Source organism: Hemiscyllium ocellatum, chromosome 6 (assembly GCF_020745735.1).
Source record: "Hemiscyllium ocellatum isolate sHemOce1 chromosome 6, sHemOce1.pat.X.cur, whole genome shotgun sequence".
Taxonomy (NCBI): domain Eukaryota; kingdom Metazoa; phylum Chordata; class Chondrichthyes; order Orectolobiformes; family Hemiscylliidae; genus Hemiscyllium; species Hemiscyllium ocellatum.
Genome location: NC_083406.1, coordinates 104128630 through 104145806, shown reverse-complemented (window position 1 = coordinate 104145806; position 17177 = coordinate 104128630). Strand labels below are relative to the sequence as shown.

General features: G+C 41.6%; 1 protein-coding gene across 1 annotated transcript in view; it reads right to left on the bottom strand.

Moving 5' to 3' along the window:
• Window positions 1–2228: 2228 nt before the first annotated feature.
• Window positions 2229–17177, bottom strand: part of LOC132816966 (pyrimidine-specific ribonucleoside hydrolase RihA-like) — a 30994-nt gene continuing 16045 nt past the window's right edge. Inside the window, exons 3-4 of the mRNA XM_060826992.1 lie at window positions 14636–14768; window positions 2229–2570 (exon numbers count right to left, since the gene is read on the bottom strand). Of these exons, the coding sequence (XP_060682975.1) occupies window positions 2229–2570; window positions 14636–14768 (475 nt within the window). The remainder of the gene's footprint in view (window positions 2571–14635; window positions 14769–17177) is intronic.

Sequence of the window (17177 nt, the reverse complement as noted above, 5' to 3'; positions counted from 1 at the left end):
ATAGATCCTAGACACTGCTTTGCTTAACCAATACTTTTGGATCAATTAAAATCAGAGCTGTTTGACATGCCAAAAGTGGAACAGCACAGAGACTTTGATGGTTGTAAGGCTGAAGAGATAAGTTGGGATAGAGAGGAATTTGATAACAAGGTTAAGAATTTTAAAATTGGAAACATTACTGGACAACCAGCCATTGTGAATTAATGAACACAGAAGTAAAAGGTAAATAGGACCGAGAATTACAGATGCATTTAATTCTATGTAGAATAGAAGATTAGAGGCTAGTCAGAAGAACATTGCTATCATTACATCAAGACGTAACAAAGATAGTTTCAACACCAACTGACAGGAGAGAGTGTATTTGGGCATTGCTTTGAAACAAGTGGTAAAAGGGATATGTTGTCCGAAGTTTCTATCAATGTTAAGCACAACATGGAGGTAACGGTTTTGAAGAAAATTAATTGAACTCAAAACATAACTCTCGTCACTCTCCCCACTGATGCTGTCAGACTTTTTGTGTTTCTCCAGTACTTTCTGTTTTTATTTCAGATCTCCAGCACCCATAGTATTTGCTTTTAATGTAATTTACAAGTGATCTGGTTCAGCCTCAGGTAGTAGCTAGATAAATGTTTTGGGTCCATACCAGGATCAGAGATTACCATGAGACTTGAGGAGAATGGTGTTGGGTCTTCCTAATATTAATTTGATGGAATTTCAGTTCATAAAGTACTGATAAAAGACAATCAATCTGACAAATTAGGGACAGTGGAGGTATATGTAGTAGTGAGGTAAAGTTTAGTAGTGCCGTCATTCACATTGATACTGACATTGTGTTATCAGATGATGTTGCTGAGAGATACATGCAGTTGAGAAACAAGAGGGGAGGGACAAAGATAAAAAAACTCTTGGGGATTCCAGAGACAATGGTGTGAGAATGGAATAAGAAGCCAATGCAAGTAATTCTCCAGTAATGACTGAGGAGATTGAGTCCTATTTCCAAGTCCAAATCATCTATTGATATACCAGAACAAAGGTGGATCCAGCACTGATTCCTGTTAACAATTCCAGCTCTTCTTAAATTTAACCTATTCTTGAAGCAATCAACTCTATAACCATGCTGCTGTATGCCATTTTGTACCAAACATTTGTCTTTTTAAATATAGTTCTCATATGCATTACCTTGCCAAAAACCTAATAGACAACTTATATCACTCTATATTGATTTGGCTGAAAATGTGTTGCTGGTTAAAGCGCAGCAGGTCAGGCAGCATCCAAGGAACAGGAAATTCGACGTTTCGGGCAAAAGCCTTATGAAGGGCTTTTGCCCGAAACGTCGGATTTCCTGTTCCTTGGATGCTGTCTGACCTGCTGCGCTTTAACCAGCAACAGATTTTCAGCTCTGATCTCCAGCATCTGCAGACCTCACTTTTTACTCCTATATTGATTTGGCCCCTTGTTCAGAACAAAACTCAAAACTTTTTAACTCAATATTTCCTGAATCATGTTCATGTTGACTATAATCCATACATTTTGAAAAAAAACCTTTCAAATTTTGTTTTAAATTATGGGTGCAACAGTCCAACCCTAAAACTCTCCTTGGTTCAGCACTTTGTTCAATTTTAAGATACAGTGTAAAATTTACTCTTTTAGCCAAGCTTCTTGTCACATTTCAAAATATCCTTTCTTGGCTCAATATCAATTTATTTTGTTTTATGATGTAACTATGGATTGCCATGTTTATTTGCATGAATGCATGTTTTTTTTGTTGTTTTACTACAATCTACCTGAACCAATAAGAAAGTTTGTTCTAGTCTGAGTAGAAATTGTTGATCTTGCAGTTGAACAATTACAATTAACCCTTATAAAAGAAAAGAACTTCAACAAATTTTACTGCACCTGTTAACTGTTCGGTGGCACTTGTGTGTGTGTTGAAGTTGCTCAAGGGTAGAATCAGAATCGGCTACGATACCAACATGAGCAATCACTTGCCAATATTCACATCTGCACTTTGACATGGACTAAAACAGCTTAAAAGTAGAAGTCAAAGGCCCACAGAATCCCCAACCAATTCCTTCGAGAGAAAGAAGAAAAGGAGCGACCCAAATCAAAATCAGTAAAAGAAGAAACTCAAAAGGAAGCATCCTACCAAACGAAATGAGCATTATGCTCTCTAGACAGTCTACTGATGTTTGCCTTCAATTTTCCTTGTGCTAGCACTATTAAACCTGTTACTTAAGAGCAGACATCATGAGTTGCTTGAACTTCTCAACATCACATTTGGTCATAATAAAAGCTTGATTTTGTTTTCTCAGCTGGTTCAGTGTATCCACAATCATCATCCCTCTGGTCACCGATCCTTGTAACTTCACACTCACTCCATAATGTATATATTCTGTGACATCACTCTCATCAATGGCAGCTGCCATTGCAATAGAATCACAGGATAAAAAGCCAGCTTCTAAATATTTGTCTGTCTTGACTTTCATGTTTTTGACAAACTTTACAGTATGTGGAGTTATTTTCTTCATGAAGCAAGCTTTCCAATGATTTACCCATTCTTTAAAAAATTCCTGCAATGAAAGGCAATCAACCTTCCGCATTTCAAAGTCATCTCATATCAGGTTCATTTATATTTAAACCAAAAGATAAGATATTACAGTTAAAATCCTTCTTTACACATGGAACCCCTCATTATATGGGGCAAACATATTCATATGTTGACATCTTGTGGTTACAAAATGGATTTTATTCAAATTTTAAAGCAAATTATGAGAAAAAAACAGTATATTCAAAAATGTTAATCTACAATATTGAATTGACAATTATTTGGTTTATTTTCCTCATTAAAAAACTCAATAATTAATGTAAGTCATGTCAAAGCTGGAGTTGTTCTCCTTGAAGCAACAAAGATTATAAAATTTGATTGGGGTGTTCAAAATTTAAAATGGTTTCTACATTATGAATACGATGAACTATACTTTATTCATTATAGCAGAAGGGTTGGTATTCCAGGGACAAAAATGCGATGAGATCGGCAAAAAGATTTTAGGTGACTTGAAGAACTATTTTTGGGTCATAATCTGCTATACACTACCTGACAAGGTGGTGAAAGATGATTCAGGGCAAAAATAGCTCAAAGGATGATGCAAGCCAAATGAGTCATATAGCACTTCAGTTCATGGAGTCTGCACCAACCTATCTACAATAATCCTACTTTCCAATGGCATTTCAAATACTCATCCATGTACTTTTTAAAGAGCCTGAGGTTTCCCCCGTGTAATGTCCTCCCAGGTAGTGTCTTTTGCACAATAGATTCAAACCTCAATCTGCCAAAAAGATCCAAATTGTGTTTTTTTTAGATTACTTACAGTGTGGAAACAGGCCCTTCGGCCCAACGAGTCCACACTGACCCGCCGAAGCGCAACCCACCCATACCCCTACACATACCCCTTACCTTACACTACAGGCAATTTAGCATGGCCAATTCACCTGACCCGCACATCTTTGGACTGTGGGAGGAAACCGGAGCACCCGGAGGAAACCCACGCAGACACGGGGAGAATGTGCAAACTCCACACAGTCAGTCGCCTGAGGCGGGAATTGAACCCAGGTCCCTGGTAATGCCTTTAATGCAGTCAGAAAATGCCCAAGACTGTTCACATGTGCTTAAGAAAAAAGATAAATGTTTAGAAAAAGGTGCTATCAGAACAGGTAAAGAAGTGGAGTTTAAGGAGGATAAAGGAGAAAGAGTTGGCAAAAGTAGGGAATGACAGGGACATTGCTCCCCAGAGAAGCCAACTGAAAAATATTTTTTTAAAAGTACTCAAATTGAGCACCAAATATGACAGGGTGCCTTCATGACAGAGATTAGAACCACGTCCTGGTTGTAACCAGGAATATCTGTTCCTTAAACAAAAATAGAAAGTATTTGAGAAACCCAGCAGAACTAGCAGCATTTGTAGGAAGAAAAACATGCAGAACTGTAAAAGGTGGTATTATGTATAAATAAATGCTCTGTTTCTCTCTCTACAGATGCTGTCAGACCTCCAGCACTTCCTGCTTTCCTTTCAAATTTCCACCATCTGCAGATCTTTGTTTTTATTTCACTTAATGTTAAAGATCAAATTAAACCACAGAAGTAAAACCTCTTGGACCAATAATACCAACTAAACAAGGACCACATAGTCAATATAAGTTGTCAATGCATTAAAGCATATCTCAATAGGTTCATTAGTAATCTGATTTTGTCATGTGTAAAGGCTTGAATATCTTATTTGCCTTAAATCTGTTATAGTTTAACGATAAACGGTTGTGGTGCATTGAGACCAGCTGGTCCAGTGGGTCCAGAGAATGATGCCAGGAATGAAAGGCTTAACATATGAGGAATGTTTGAGGACTCTGGCATTATATTCAATTGAGTTAAGAAGGATGAGGGGGGAGTCTGATTGAAACTTACAGAATACTGAATGGTCTGGACAAAGTGGATGTTGGGAAGGTATTTCCATTGGCAGGAGAGACAAAGACCCAAGGGCACATCATTAGAGTAAAGGGAGAACAGAGATGAGGAGAAACTTCTTTAGCCAGAGTGTGGTGAATCTGTGGAATTCGTTGCCATAGAAAGCTGTGGAGGCCAGGTCATTGAGTATATTTAAAACACAGATAGATGGGTTCTTGAGTATCAAAGGAATCAAGGATTGTGAGGAAAGAACAGGAGAATGGGGTTGAGAAACTTTTCATCCACGATCGAATGGTGGAGCAGACTCGATGGGCTGAATGGTCTGATTTCTGCTCCTATGTCTTATGGTCTTACGGAGATACTTGCACTCATCTTCAGCTGCAAATTTTACTTTCCACTTGAATTGTTGAATACTACCCGATATATTAATGTAAGCAGCAATTCAATTCTAAAATCCTAGCCCCAGCCTTTCGCAGTTTTTTTTTGTAATTAAGGTGTTGCAACTTTACTTTGTTTATCTAAATTAATGTTAGTTTAATGAAATCCTGCAGGAAAAACCAACTTGCAGTAGTTTTAAGTCTCTGGGGCTCAGCACAATTTTCCTTTTAACGCTCAAAATATATGGGGAGAGGAGATTGAAGCAGAGCTCAAGTGTTGCAGTGAGGATAGAACAGCAACCCAGTGTTAGATGTCTGGGAGTGTAGAGCACGAGTGTCACATGGTAAAGGAGGAGCCAAGCCTGATTGTTGGTTGATTCACTAATGAGATTGAATGCTTCCTACAGCCTCTGATGCATAATGTAACTTTAAGTATTACTGACCAAGATTTTTGGAATTTCTATTTACAGATACTTATGATATTCAACATCCTGACAGAAGAGGGCAGAAAGCACTACACTTCTTATAAAGCTCACTAGAAATGTCTGTAAAGGGAAGGCATTAAAATTTGTAATGTATAGAGGCAAAGAATATAAACAGATGAGATTTAATGTGCATTTAATTTTTACAGAGGATTTCAGGAATCTATTTAAAACTGAAGGTTTTCTTTGTTATAAGAATAATGATTCCTGGAAAATCAGTATTGCTGTTGTATCACTTTAAAGTGAGGTATTCATTTAACTATCTATTTTGGTGAATTCATAAATAATACAAAATATGGGAGATTAATTTGCAAGAATTAACATAAAGCATCCAAGTTGAAAGAATTGGTAATACAGAACAACCTCGATTATCCGAACTAGACGGGAGGGGAGTATTTTGTTTGGATTACTGATTGTTCAGAAAACTGATCTGATCGTGAAGAAAGGGAGCCATATTGAACAAAATTATGTTAAAAAAAAGCATGTTTACCGAGTTTTTATTTCATTCAATCGATAAAATGTGTACAAACATGGATATTGCTTAAAAATTCATGATATTTTACAAATAAAATCACTTTTTGGCTAGAGTGTGACTGAAGTCTGTGAAACGTTTCGCTGCCATTTTCCTTGGTTTTAATGCGGAAACCGACAGCAGCCGACATCTTTCTGTTTGATGTTGTCCTGCCATTCAGACTAACTAAGTGTTGTCCCTCCCTCCTCGGTGACCTTCGAGCCTTAAGGGAGAGAAGGTGCAAAATACAGGGGGAATACGAGAGAGAGGGAAGATTTTTTGTTGACTTCAGTTTCCTCCTCTCATCAATTTTTTTTATGAGGGTAATGTTTTACTCATGTTTCCTCCCAAGATTTTGTCCTGTTTATTTTCACCTGTGCTAACTCACTATTATTTGCTCTGTAAATACTTAGACTCAGTTTGCAGCGATTGCAACACCAGGGAGCGAAGTGGAAACTGAGCCATGGAGAGGGAGTCATTGAAATTGCATTACCAAAAATAACAAGCTTTTGTTTTCCTCAACTTTGGAACAGGGAAGGGGGTATATTGGAAGATTCGAGAGATTGCTCTAACGGATGTGAAAATTACAATAGCAAAACTTCACTTTTTCCAATGCACCACCTGGTTTAACCAGCGACCAGAGCTCTGAAAAACAAGAAGCCAAATATCTTCAGAACTAGTTGAAAATGATAACATGGGGTGAGGGAAGGGAGATTGAAATGATTTCAGGCATCAAGAAAAAAACTTCATCAGAAACCTGTGGGGGCAGCCAAATATTTTACTGTTAGCCCACCATTGAAATGTTTGATTCATTGTGAGTTAGTGAAATTCTTAAATGGGATCTGTATTACAGGGCTGAAAATGTGTTGCTGGTTAAAGTGCAGCAGGTCAGGCAGCATCCAAGGAACAGGAAATTCGACGTTTCGGGCAAAAGCCCTTCATCAGGAATGAGGAAAGTGTGTCCAGCAGGGTAAGATAAAAGGTAGGGAGGAGGGACTTGGGGGAGGGGCGATGGAGATGTGATAGGTGGAAGGAGGTCAAGGTGAGGGTGATAGGCCGGAGTGGGGTGGGGGCGGAGAGGTCAGGAAGAAAATTGCAGGTTAGGAGGGCAGTGCTGAATTCGAGGGAATCGACTGAGACAAGGTGGGGGGAGGGGAAATGAGGAAACTGGAGAAATCTGAGTTCATCCCTTGTGGTTGGAGGGTTCCCAGGCGGAAGGCACTCTTCCTCCAACCGTCGTGTTGTTATGTTCTGGCAATGGAGGAGTCCAAGGACCTGCATGTCCTTGGTGGAGTGGGAGGGAGAGTTAAAGTGTTGAGCCACGGGGTGGTTGGGCTGGTTGGTCCAGGCGTCCCAGAGGTGTTCCCTGAAGCGTTCCGCAAGTAGGCGGCCTGTCTCCCCAATATAGAGGAGGCCACATCGGGTGCAGCGGATGCAATAGATGATGTGTGTGGAGGTGCAGGTGAATTTGTGGCGGATATGGAAGGATCCCTTGGGGCCTTGGAGAGAGGTAAGGGAGGAAGTGTGGGCACAAGTTTTGCATTTCCTGCGGTTGCAGGGGAAGGTGCCGGGAGTGGAGGTTGGGTTGGTGGGGGGTGTAGACCTGACGAGGGAGTCACGAAGGGAGTGGTCTTTGCAGAACGCTGATAGGGGAGGGGAGGGAAATATATCCCTGGTGGTGGGATCCGTTTGGAGGTGGCGGAAATGACGGCGGATGATACGCTGTATACGGAAGTTGGTGGGGTGGTAGGTGAGAACCAGTGGGGTTCTGTCCTGGTGGCGGTTGGGGGTGCGGGGCTCAAGGGCGGAGGAGCGGGAAGTGGAGGAGATGCGGTGGAGGGCATCGTCGATCACGTCTGGGGGGAATCTGTGGTCTTTGAAGAAGGAGGCCATCTGGGCTGTACGGTATTGGAACTGGTCCTCCTGGGAGCAGATGCGGCGGAGACGAAGGAATTGGGAATATGGGATGGCGTTTTTACAGGGGGCAGGGTGGGAGGAGGTGTAGTCCAGGTAGCTGTGGGAGTCAGTCGGTTTATAGTAGATGACTGTGTTGATTCGGTCGCCCGAGATAGAAGTGGAAAGGTCTAGGAAGGGGAGGGAGGAGTCTGAGACAGTCCAGGTGAATTCGAGGTCGGGATGGAAGGTGTTGGTAAAGTTGATGAACTGTTCAACCTCCTCGTGAGAGCACGAGGCAGCGCCGATACAGTCATCGATGTAGCGGAGGAAAAGGTGGGGATTGGTGCCAGTGTAGTTGCGGAAGATGGACTGTTCCACATATCCTACAAAGAGACAGGCATAGCTGGGGCCCATGTGGGTGCCCATGGCAACTCCTTTAGTTTGGAGGAAGTGGGAGGATTGGAAAGAGAAGTTGTTCAGGGTGAGGACCAGTTCAGTCAGTCGAAGGAGGGTGTCAGTGGAAGGGTACTGGTTGGTGCGGCGGGAAAGGAAGAAGCGGAGAGCTTTGAGTCCTTCGTGATGGGAAATGGAGGTGTACAGGGACTGGATGTCCATCGTGAAGATAAGGTGTCGGGGACCGGGGAAGTGAAAATCATGGAGGAGGTGGAGGGCGTGGGTGGTGTCCCAACTCTGTATTACAGGGGCCTTGAGATCTTGTTCAGATAATCCGAAATTCTGATAATTGATGTTCGGATAACTGAGGTTGTTCTGTATTCCTGAGAAAAGACACGAATGATTTTGTGATGACTTCTCAGGATAATTCACAAGAAATATCAAAGTAAAAGGAGAGTGCTGATTTGTTGACAAGTGAGTTCTGACTGGTCAAAGTGTTTCATGGAGAATGAAATTAGTGATGACTGAATGTGAACTACCAAGCTTTATTCAGACTGATTGGCCAAGACACAGAACTGGTGAACAAAACAGACAATAACTGCCATGTAGTTTGTTGGGTTGAATCAAATGGTGTGAAAATGTTATTTCTCTCTGCAAAGAACAATTGCCAGGTGTATAAAGGTATGTAGTTTCCAGTACAGACAAATGCACCCTATTGAAAGCTTGACTGACAATGCTAAATTAGTTGTCAGCATAATTCTATACATACTATTATATAGAAAAAGTGGTTCAATTGCAGAATCAATTACTATTATTAATTATTCAACAGTTCTCTGATTCATTGTTCAGTGCAATTTCTTGATTAATTAAATTCCAGCAACCTTGTATAAAATTTAAACAAATTTGGTCGTTAACTGTCAGCCATCAGTAACTGGTGCATTTTCCATGGCAACACAAGTGTTCATTTGCCAACGAATAAGCATTCCCCTCTTTTATAGTATAATTGGTGTAAAATATCTGCAGAGAGCCTGGTATCCCATCACCAAGTCACCCTTTATTTACAGTGTACAATACATTGGCTGTAACCAGCCAGCTTGTTGTCAGTCCCTGAATTCAAGATCTTTCTGAATCCCCTGTTTCCTTTTCTACACTCCTTTTTTTTTCTTTTCTTTCTTTCTTTTGAAACAGGATGTCTGACACTCCTGTTCTTTTCCTTTTAAAAACTCTACCACCTAACTGCAGTAGTGTTTATTTTTAATCCCCTGTTTATATGTCAGCCAGGGCTTCCTAATTGGCTCAGGTTAACAAAGTCAATCAAGGATAGTCAATCCACCTTTTCTGTGATTCCAGCACGAAATTTCATTCCCTGAAGTAAACTGTCTCTCTCACTTAGAGGAAACATGTGGCCAGCATTAGCGAATCCACTACCATTTCACCCTCCAATCTCCAGGTCCAGGAATATCAGGTTTAACCTGGTGCAGAGTCTTCTCCCTGTCAGCAACTCTGCTGGAACAATCCCTTTAGTTGCCTGAGAGGTGGTCCTATAATCAAACAGGAACTGGGACAATTTGATATCAAGGGAATCTGCAGGCTGTTGCCTTAAGCCTGCATTCAATGTTTGGACTGCTCTTTCTGCCAGACCACTGGACAATGGATGGTATGGAACTGTCCTTACATACCAAATGCCAGTCAACTTTAGGAAATGCTCGAATTCCCTGCTGATAACATTGTCTGTGACCAATACTTCTGGGAGTCTGTGTATCATAAACTATATTCACAGCTTTCAATTATCCCTGAGTTTGCCAAATAAACTCTACAAACGTCCAATCACTTTGAATGAGTGTCCACAACAACTAGGAACACTTCCACCCATGAAAGAACCAGCATAATCAACATGTAACCAAGTTCAAGGTTTACCCAGCGATTCCTTTAAATGTCACCAATGGCAACTTCTGTCTTTACTGGCATTTTGGATACTGCCCCATCAACACTGCTATGTCAACATCTAATCCTGGCCACCAGACATAATGTCTTACCAACCAATGGATGACCCTAGTAGAGTTTTGTCAGTATCTGGTGATATCTTTACTCAGGACAATCACTCTTGTTCCCCACAGTAATATGCTGTCCTCTAGAGTGATCTTGTCTCACAGGGTCTAGAAAGGTTTCAATCCTGGTTGTAATGGCTCCTCTGTTTCCCCAAACACCACCAGTTGTTTTAGTTTTGCCAGGACAGAATCTTTTTGTGTCCACAGTCAGATATTGTCAGCAGTGACCAGAAAGGTGTCCAGAAAGTTTAAAACCAGACGGATTCTTCCAGGGGAGGGACCACTAGTGGAGTATCTCCCAGTGGGACGTGGTTCAAGGCATCCACATTAAACATTTGGCCTCCTGGACTGTGTTCCAACTTGTAGGTGTACACCCTGAGAATAAGGGCTCACTGCTGAATTCAGCCAGAAGCTCTGAGTGGCACTGCCTTGTCTTCTTTAAGAAGCACTAACCAGGGTTTGTGGTCCATTACAATGACAAATTCACATTCCTAAAGGTATTAGTGGGATTTCACTGCCAAACCTTTCTTCTCTATCTGGGCATATTTGCGTTGGACATCAGCCTAAGTCTGGGAAGCATACACTATTGGGCGTTCCTTTCCTTTGGGCTACTGGTGAGTCAACACTACCCCAATACCGTATGAGAAGGCATCACATGTCAGCACCACCTCTCGCTTTGGATTGTAGTGGGCCTACACCTTAGATGACGATAGCTGCTTTTTCATGTCCTTAAATGCTATGTCTTGGTTCTGCAACTATTTCCAGGCCAGGTTACATATGAATTTCCCAAAATAAATCACAAACCCAAGGAAAGACCTGAGCTCAGCACAAACAAAGGAGATGGGCTACGTTTGATTGCCCTCACTTTGTCTTCCAATGGATATAACCCTGTTTTGTCAACTATGTAACCCAAGTAGGTCACTTAGGACACCTGGAACAGACATTCGTCCCTTCTAAGGTATATGCCGCCTGAGAGAAATGTTTAAGCATATGTCTAAGTTCTCCAAGTGCACTTTATTGGCCTTTCTAGTTATTAGCCCATCATCCAGATAATTGTAACATTTCTCCATCATCTGCTGAAAAAATGCAGGCTGATCATACCCCAAACAGCATTCTTGTACATTGATATAAACCTTTATGGGCATTAATTATGGCATACTCTTGGGACTCATTTAGTCACAATTGCACATGAGTGTAGCTCAGGTCCAGCTTTATGAAGGACAGCCCCCCACCCACCAATTGTGTATATAAGTCCTCCAAGTGAGGGATTGGGTATTTATACGGCTGTGAGAAGCAGTTTACTGTTTGCTTGAAATCCTCACAAAGGTGAGCTGAGTCATCAGGCTTCATAATTGGTATGATTGGTGTTGCCCATTCTGCAAACTGCACTGGTTTAATGATATCTTCATTTTCCAGCCTCCTGATTTCTACCTGTATTTTTGCCTGTAAGGCAAATGGCACTGAGTAGGCCTTGCAAAATTGCAGAATGGCTTTCTGGTCGACATGTTAAGTGGCCTTGGCCCCTTTGATCGACCCCAACCCTTCCTGAAAAAACTCCTGGGAATTTCCTTACGATTTCACTCAGGCAGCCATTTTCTAACCAAAAAACATTGAGTCAATCAAGGTGAATATTTCTCAGCCAATTCCACCCCAGTAGGCCTGGGTCCAATCAGAGGTAACTGCACTACTGCTTCTCATAGGAGACCGGAATCAAAGTCATACACTTAACCTGTAACGTTTGCCCAGTGTATATTTTCAGTCTAGCTGAGGTCTTGTGCAAATTTCAGGTTTAGAGTCCAGGGCGAATCTTGTTAAAGACAGATTCTGCAACCATTGTCACAGCTGCGCTGGTTTCAACCCATGAGAACTGGATGACAATTCAACCAGACATTAATTTTAATTGGTTCTGGTTTGGATGTTGCTAAGCAATTTAACTGTTCCACCCACATGCAAATGGACTTTCCAGGGTGTTACTTTCCTGGATACCGAGTTCAGTTACTCAAGTCAGGCCTTGTAGGACTGACAGCAACTATGTTGGCTTGCTGGCCCAGATCCTAAAGAGCCTTTTAGCTATTTGGGTGAGGCTCAGTTTTGTTGTGGGGCTTTATGGTGGGCTGGCCTAGGGTACATTTGCTCAGGATATGCCCGCCTGAGGCTCTGCAATTACCTTCACTCAAGTGATGTTCTCTAAACTCAGTTGGACAGGTGAGAGTATCCACTTCCATTGGAATGCCTTTCAGATACCGTGCCCCACTTGCCACATTTTCTAATGACAAAGCCAATTGTAGTGCCTGTTTGAAGTCCAGTTGGGTTTCAACTAGTAGGCACTTTTGCACGGTTACACTATTAATTGCATCCACTGTCATCATCACTGAAATAACTGCACAGAGGCCAGAATCTGTCATCAAGTCACCCTTTATTTACATGTGCACAGTACACTGCTTGTGATGAGCAAGTTTGGAGTCAGTCCCTGAAGTCAAGAGAGTCTCTGAATCCCTTGTTTATATCTGTTTTTTTTTCTTTAGTTTTTTTAAAAACAGGATGTCTGACACTTGTGTTCTTTTCCTTCTAAAAACTCCACCGCCTCACTGTGATAGTGCTTATTTTAATCCCTTGTTTATATCTGTCAGCCAAGGCTTCCTGATTGGCCCAGTTTAACAACTTCAAGGAGAAAGTGAGGACAGCAGGTGCTGGAGATCAGAGCCGAAAATGTGTTGCTGGAAAAGCGAGCAGGTCAGGCAGCATCCAAGGAACAGGAGAATCGACGTTTCCGGCATAAGCATGATTCCTGAAGAACACCAATCAAGGACCTCATAGTCAATAAGATCCACCTGGTTCCCATCACTAGATCTTTCTCCCACTAAATCCAGGGATGTAGGCCTGGCCTTTCTCTGGTAGCTTCTCCTGGGACTCTTTCACCCCAAGTCCAGTTCCTCAGACTAGGACCTTGACACGGACAGTGTGAACTGGACTGTAGCCTGTCTCTTGTGTGTGGAGTGTCTCAGGAGTGTCTCATTTATCTCTCCACCCTTCAGGCACTCTGCCGGTATTCCTGATAAAGGGCTTTTGCCCGAAACATCAATTTTCCTGCTCCTCGGATGCTGCCTGAACTGCTGTGCTTTTCCAGCACCACTCTAATCCAGAATCTGGTTTCCAGCATCTGCAGTCATTGTTTTTACCCTTCTCAGGAGAATTTCCTCCTCTTCTTCCCGTGGTCAAGATAGTGAAACTGCATCCATCTCAAATTCTGAGGTTTCATCGCTGTTAGATGGAGGGGGAGAACCCATGGTGTGTGAAAGACCTTCTAGCTGTTCTGAGCGACAAAGTTTGTTTTGTTCCTGTTCTGTTTGCGAGATTGCAGCTGTCAGGTGTTTCATATGTTTATTCAGGACCATCTCACCTCCCTGAACTTTGTATATTGTGGGACCTGATCTCACAGTGACGTCATCTCATATTCATGTGGGACCATTTCTGCGGTTCCAGCACAAAACTTCATCGTCTGCTTAGATGAAGCACTTGGCTTATTTTGGTATTCCTTCTATCATTTCCAGGTCTGGGAATATCAGGTCATAGTAAATAAGATCCACCTGATTCCAATCACTACATGGTGTTTTCTCTTTACTTTGCTATTTGGCTTGCATTCATTAGAGTTTAGGATAAGTGGGGATCTCATTGAAATGTTTAAAATTCTAACCAGCTGGACACCAGATACAGGGGAGGATGTTTTCCCTGGTTGGAGAATGTAGAATAGGGGACACAGTTCCAGTGTATAGGGAAGACCATTTGGGACTGAGATGAGGTAGAACCTCTCCACTGAAAGGGTAATGAACCTATAGAATTCTCTACCACAGAAACTTGTGAAGAAAAAGTCACTGAATATATTGAATAAAGAGATGGATACATTTCTAGATTTAATGGCCTTGAGCAGAATGTGGAGAAATCAGGAAAATAGCATTGAGACAGAGGATCAGCCATGATCCTATCAAATTGCGGAGCAAATTCTAAGGGCCGAAGGGAATAATCTTGTTCTGAGTTTCTATGTTTCTCTTTTTTGTGAATCACCCTGATGTGCTTTAAGAAAAGATTCATCAAAGTCTTCTTTCAGCATTATTCAAGTTCTTTACTGTCGATAATATATGTCAGCATACAATCTGCTGTATTTGTGCCGTGGATGGAATCTTGTCTTTCTAAACAACAAACTCCTAAAAAAAAGCAAGTGATGCATGACATGACTGCATCATGTAATAAAGAAGTTGAGAAGAATAAAAATGGCATAGCTAAGAGTCAAAAGTATGCTTGAGAAAATCTCAGAAATAGCTCACAAAATTAAAATATTTTGACCTCAGGCTACTTTTACTTGAGATCCAATCCATGTTTAGAATAATTTCTCTTATTTTCTAAAGCAAAATATGTGCACATGCATTCAGTGAGGCTGATTTTATTTTTATTAAAATTTATTTCCAACAGCTTACCCAAGGTAATACATTACGTTGACAATATTCCCAAGTTGCAATATACATTGGGCATTCAAAATGATTCAAGACAATATAAGCTGCTTCAGGGTCTGCTGCAAAGTTAAACTCAGAACAGATTGTCACGTTTCCCCTGTGTGATAAAAGATAAAACCTTCAAATGAAATTAATTCTATCACAACACCAAAGGCTTCAATAATCTAATCACTTTTACCAATCTGGGAAAATACATGCTCATATGAAAGTATCAATATTAGATATTAGCTAACTGATAATGTGTGTATTTTACGCAATCAAACACACAATCATACCCATTGATGCTTTTTAGGAATTGTGAATATCTTTCCATGAAATCTTAGTGCAATACTAGTTGAAAATAAGGTTCAAGAAGGCAACACACGACCACCTTCTCAATTAAAATTGTAGAATGGCAATAAATGCTGGACTAGCAAGTGATGTTCATATCTCATACAAAATAATTTTTAATAACTGCTGTCTCTACCATTGATATCACACAAATAGCTCCCTGGCGGATGAAGGCTGCAGCAGTAGGAAGATTCCCCAGTCATTGAGGTTTCCTTGCCACTGGAACTTGATCTACCTTATGTCAAAAACTATGTGTCTGCTGACGTGCAACAGTATTTCCATGTAAAAAGATGTCATGCACACAGGCATCTACCAAGAGGAATTCAACTCCTATATTCCCATTCTGCCTGACCCCACATATACACAGCATAAGCCTTGTGGCAACTGGGGACAGGTGATGGAGACAGGATTGTAACATCTAGAAGTCCTTAGCTTCAGACTGGCACACAGCCAGTGAAGTTTGAATTGGACATTTCACTCTTGGAATAGAAACTGTAGAGTGTTTCAGCAGTTTTCTTCATGAGTGAGCAGCCCTTTTCAGAATCCACTCTGCTCATCCTGCACAAGGAAGAGGCTAGAAAATGTGCCCTAAAAATAGTCTGTTTTGTCGCCAACATGGCTGGAAAACCACATCCAGCCAGCCATTTTGCCTGCAATCTGAAAACCAACGTCAAACTCAATCTCAGAACCTGCAATGTACAAACTCTCATGGATAACAAGCAACACCATTGTCCAGAATGAAGAACTATCCTGTTGCTCATGAATTAATATTGATAGTGCTGCCTTGCAGAAAACTTGAAGAGCAGATGAATGGCAGCTGAGGGAAGAAGGTGGTGTTTACACCTTCTGAAGAAGAAAACGCAAGGATCAATATAGCCTGTTTGGAATTGGGCTTGCTATCAAGAACAAACTCATCAACCAACTCTCAGAGCTCATCATTCACATCTACAATCACCTCACAATTCTCCATCTACAACTTGCCAAGAACCAGCAGGTGATGGTCAAGAATGCCTATGCTCTAATGCATGATATTATAAATGAATCCAAAGAAGACTTCTACACCACCATGAATGGCATACTCATCAACATCCCAGGGATAATAAAACTATCATCCTTAAGGACTTCAATGTCAGGGTTGGAAAGGACACCCAACTCTGACAAAGGAGCCATCAGAAAGGGAAGGTTGGGAATTGTAGATCCAATTTGATTCTCCTGTTCACCAATATGTGGACTGTCATCTGGTTATCACTGTTCTGCCAAAAAGACAAACTCAGGACTTCTTGAAGGCATCCACAACCAAAGAACTGGCCCATGATTGATTACATCATCATTTCATCTGCGATCAAAAGGATGTCCTTATTACCAAAATGATTACCAGTGCAGACTTCAGATAGATCCACCAAATCATCCATTCCTCAATGTCCATCAAACGCTCTCTGGAAGCAGCTGAACTCAAAGAAACAGAAGAAAGGTCATGTTGAGCAGCTTCAAGAGCAAAGCAGGCTCAGAAACTTTTAACAATATTTTTACCAAATCCAACAAAGAGTTCATTTTAAATGGGTAGAGCAAATCTGGAAAGAGATGGAGACAGCCACCATCTCATGCTGTGAAGAAACCATCAGCTACAAGACAAGGTGATACCAAGATTGGTTCAATAAGAATGATCACATCAGCTGAGATTGCATTGAAGATGGGAAAGAATGGGAAAGAATCCTCAGCGGAATGACATAACCAGTGAGGCAAAGAGAAGAAGTCACCAAACAGCAAAGGCTGAGTTACAAAGAAGAACGAGGTATATCAAGAATCAATGGTGAGTTGAGAAATCTAACGAGTTGCAACTCTTTGCTGATAAGCACGACGCCCAGGTTTCTTTAGTGCCACAGAGACAATATATGGACCTGGCATCCTTAGCATTGTGGAGTAAGGATGGAGCCCTTTTGAGAGACAGAGAAAGACAGTGGGCGGCACGGTGGCACAGTGGGCGGCACGGTGGCACAGTGGGCGGCACGGTGGCACAGTGGTTAGCACTGCTGCCTCACAGCGCCTGAAGACCCGGGTTCAATTCCCGACTCAGGCGACTGACTGTGTGGAGTTTGCACGTTCTCCCCGTGTCTGCGTGGGTTTCCTCCGGGTGCTCCGGTTTCCTCCCACAGTCCAAAGATGTGCGGGTCAGGTG